The sequence below is a fragment of the Puntigrus tetrazona genome, chromosome 3 (genome assembly GCF_018831695.1).
Source record: "Puntigrus tetrazona isolate hp1 chromosome 3, ASM1883169v1, whole genome shotgun sequence".
Lineage (NCBI taxonomy): Eukaryota > Metazoa > Chordata > Actinopteri > Cypriniformes > Cyprinidae > Puntigrus > Puntigrus tetrazona.
Window position 1 is genome coordinate 5,239,270 of NC_056701.1, and position 3,759 is coordinate 5,243,028.

The 3,759-nt window shown below is 38.7% G+C and overlaps 2 protein-coding genes across 6 annotated transcripts in view; one reads left to right on the forward strand and one right to left on the reverse strand.

Moving 5' to 3' along the window:
• The first annotated feature begins 303 nt into the window (after window positions 1–303).
• Window positions 304–2,057, forward strand: gadd45gip1 (growth arrest and DNA-damage-inducible, gamma interacting protein 1). The gene is made up of 2 exons (XM_043235578.1): window positions 304–711; window positions 1,641–2,057. The coding sequence occupies exons 1-2, from the start codon at window positions 338–340 to the stop codon at window positions 1,933–1,935; spliced, it is 669 nt and encodes a 222-aa protein (XP_043091513.1). The 5' UTR covers window positions 304–337; the 3' UTR covers window positions 1,936–2,057.
• A 29-nt stretch (window positions 2,058–2,086) lies between these two features.
• The window catches only part of zgc:158403 (tetratricopeptide repeat protein 39A), a 12,805-nt gene continuing 11,132 nt past the window's right edge, over window positions 2,087–3,759 (reverse strand). For all 5 annotated transcript variants that reach the window (XM_043235574.1, XM_043235577.1, XM_043235576.1 and 2 more), the window contains 3 exons: window positions 3,187–3,301; window positions 2,982–3,098; window positions 2,087–2,888 (listed from right to left, as the gene is read on the reverse strand). In XM_043235574.1, coding sequence (XP_043091509.1) covers window positions 2,777–2,888; window positions 2,982–3,098; window positions 3,187–3,301 — 344 coding nt within the window. In that variant the 3' untranslated portion in view covers window positions 2,087–2,776. The remainder of the gene's footprint in view (window positions 2,889–2,981; window positions 3,099–3,186; window positions 3,302–3,759) is intronic.

A 3,759-nucleotide genomic window follows, 5' to 3' on the forward strand; every position in this document is an offset into this window, starting at 1 on the left:
TTAATAATAATCATTTTTATTTTTATTATAAACTACTACATAATATTGTTTCATTAAACCTATATTTTAAAAATGTTAATTACTTTATAATTTAATAAATCAATATATTAATATTGCAATAATGCTGTACGGTAAAATGAAAAAAATAATATTACCACCACTATAAATTAAATGTGACATATTAATAGTTATTGTATTACATTTCCTCAAATAATAATAATAATAAAAAATAATAATTAATAAATCGAATAATGTCCAGCACGTTCACCAGCAGAGGGCGTCGTGACGTCAGCCCCACGTGATACTGACGTCTGAGGTCAGAGGATTGTCGTCAAACATGGCGGCCTCCTTGCTGAGCAGGAGGACAGCCTTATTCTTCGGCGGTGGTCAAATAAACGTCTTCGCGCCGGCCGCGGTCCAGCAGATCGCGCACTACAACCCCAGACCCTTCTGGCTGAACATAAAGAGCCCTTACATACCGAGTAAAGAGAGCGAGAAGACCCCCGAGTGGCAGAAGAGCGACAAGTATGAGCGCAGGCTGTTCGGCCGCTACGGACGCGCGTCTGGGGTGGACCCGGCCAAGCTCTGGCCCTCGCACGCCCGTCTGGAGGAGCTGATGGCCGAGGAGAGAGAGTGGCATCCTCCCATAGAAGTGATGCTGGAGAACATCGCGGCCAGAGAGAGAGAGAGGCAGCAGAGGCGGATGGAGAGGTGAAGTCAACTCAACTCACTTCATACGTGTTCATTAATAATATCCGCAAAGACCGACGTGAAAACGGTCATTATCAAACTACGAGACGCCTTTAAATAATCGTCTGACGAAGCTGCTTTTCCTGGTAGATTAATATACGATTTGTTAGCTATGTTGCAAGTTTATTTCGGTGAAAAACCGTTTCGAAACATTTAAAATGGGACGGTTATCACGAAGTTTGAAGTCGATCTCGTGACTTATTTATTGTATAAAAATTAGTGCGTCTTAATATCAGTGTTTGCTATATTATTTAGGCAGCTGAACGTTGTTTATTCATCTTCAAGTGGTTCCAAACCTATATATGTATATTTTATATACACACGAAAGTATTTAGTATTTGGTTAATATATATATATATATATATATATAATAATGAACTGTCACTTTAAACAGGAGCAGTGTAAATAATGAAACTTTAAAAAAAAAAAATTTAACTACAACAGCTGGTTTATGAAGTACAAATCATGTCATTTTTTTAATGGGGTAAATCTTTTTTAACAATAATGATAAAACTTTAAAGCCAGACCTATTTACTTATATACTTATAGAGATTACTTATATATATTATATACACACACACACACACACACACATATATATATATATATATATATATACCATATATAATTTATTTTATTGAAGCCATCTGTTCACTTTGTTTTAAGTAAGCATGTTTTGAGAAAAAAAAACACTCATTCTCCAAAGAAAGGTCCTCCGATCAGAACTGCGAGTGACAATGTTTGTGTTAAAATATGCCATAAACCTGATGTGAAACATCTTCAGATTTCACAAAAATGAAGATACAATTTTTATTATATAACATCACACTACATTCGTGACCCAATCGCAGCCACTGGTTTTTACACAGCCTCGACGCGCTTCAAAACAGAGAGAAGACGATCGCCGAAAACATGGCCAAAATGCCCAAAATGATCGCCGACTGGAAAAAGCAAAAGAGGGACGCGAAGCAGAAGCAGCGAGAGGAGAAAGCCAAGCGGGACAAACTCCTGGCCGAGGCGAGGGAGCGCTTCGGTTACGCTCTGGACCCCCGCAGCGCCAAGTTCAAAGAGATGGTCGCCGAACTGGAGAAAGAGGAGAAGAAGAAGAGAAAACTTCTGAGGCGCAAGAAGAGAGAGGAAGAGCAGGGTGTGGCGGGAACGGCGCCGGCCGAATCCAGCCAGTGACCCTCGGAGAACAAGGACTTACACGCAGTGCTACTGTACCATAATGTAAAATTGGTTTCTTTGTGTGTTGCTAGGATTGTCTCACGGTTTCCGATCAAATAAAATCACTGACTGGAACAACATGCGCGTATCCAATTATATTTTAATATAAAGCATGTTTAAACAGCCCGTGTTCAAATCGCTTCATCTCCTCGTTGAATCGTGAAACGTTATATTAAGTAAATAAAAAGAATGGATGTCACGGGAAAACCGTTTTATTCGAACAGCAGCCCGGAGCATTTATTGCTAACGATTGCATCGGTTCTACGACTTAATCTGCTATAAAATTACACATTTCAAAAATATTTTATTAATGTCAATAACCGATTGAATATCAACTTTTGACGATAACCACGGCATTCGACGGCTGAATGTTTATGATGCTGTTAGGACGGTCTGATTATTATAAACTTTCTTGATTCGTTCAGGAAAGGCGTATAAAGTACTCCACCCCACACTCGGCCTTACAATAATCAACAGGTTTTAATCATCACTACGACTTAGTGTAAAACGCTTTTTAAACACTGTCAGTTTTCTAGTCATTTTCCCTTATTAAACCTGTACAGGACTTGAGAACGGAAAAAAAAAAAAATTGATTCCTAATGCTCCCTAAAATGTACATTTTAATACATTCGAACACAAAAGGAGCTCAAACCCCGGTTTATATTTGAAATATCCGTTCATCTATTTACTATCTGACTAAAATACATCAAGTTGGCCTCCTGGAGAGAGGAGAACGTACAGGTGAGGTTTTTAGCGTCTGCCCAAATAAACGGTTGACGCTGCATGAAACCACGCCGCGTCACAATGTTGTTATTTCATCCTGGTCGTTGGTGTCGGCTTTGAGTTTGGAGAGGGCCGCGTGGACCCTGAACTGCGTGCGAGACTCCATTGAGTACTCCTTGTAGTTTTTCCTGGCGTGAGAGATTAAGAGAGCAACCTCCGTTAAGTGACGCGTCAGACCGAGGACACCGGAAAACAAGTGCTCCGCGCTAGACCCGACTCACTTGGCTTTCTGCAGCAGCTGTACGGCTTGCTCTTTCCTCCCGGTGTCGATGTACAAGAGGCTCATCTCCAGCAGAGCGTTGGGAACCAGGTAATGGTCGAACTTCAGCTTCTTTTCACTGTGAACGACACGAAACGTCTCAAAAACGCCACCTGAGACGGAACAAGCGTTTGAGGAGGCAAATGGAGGAGCGCAGAGGCACTGGCCTGCTGTAAACCTGTCTGAAGCAGTCCTCCGCCGCCTGCGTCTGGCCTTGGTTCTTCAGACACAGGCCTTTCAGGAGCAGGATCACACACGTGTCGTCCACGGAGTACTCGTTCTCTACACAAACAGACAGAGCGCTTGTAAAACAGTATATACTATATAGTATGCTGCTGTATAGGAAAGTCACATAAACAGCAGTTTTGTGAAAGGCCTGCTATTGTCAAGGTAAAAAATACAAACACGGAAATTAAATATTCTCTTTTTTTTTACATTCCATTTTATTTCAGCATTTTATTCCAAGTAATAATTTTTGTTTGTTCAAAAAAATGTATCTATTATGAAATATTTAACCATGAGGATACAATACAACAATTTGGAAATAAAAATAATATATTTTATATATATATATATATATATATATATATATATATATATATATATATATATATATATATATATATATATATAGACCATATATATATAATAATACAAAAATATATTAAATATATTTATATTTGAGCAACTGATTATAAATTTTAATATTGCTTTTTCAATAATATATAATAATATAACAA

Coding starts and splice junctions, on each gene's coding strand:
- gadd45gip1 (XM_043235578.1), top strand. CDS start 338: ATGGCGGCCTCCTTGCTGAGCAGGAGGACAGCCTTATTCTTCGGCGGT. Junction 712..1,640: donor CAGCAGAGGCGGATGGAGAG/GTGAAGTCAACT, acceptor GCTTCAAAACAG/AGAGAAGACGATCGCCGAAA.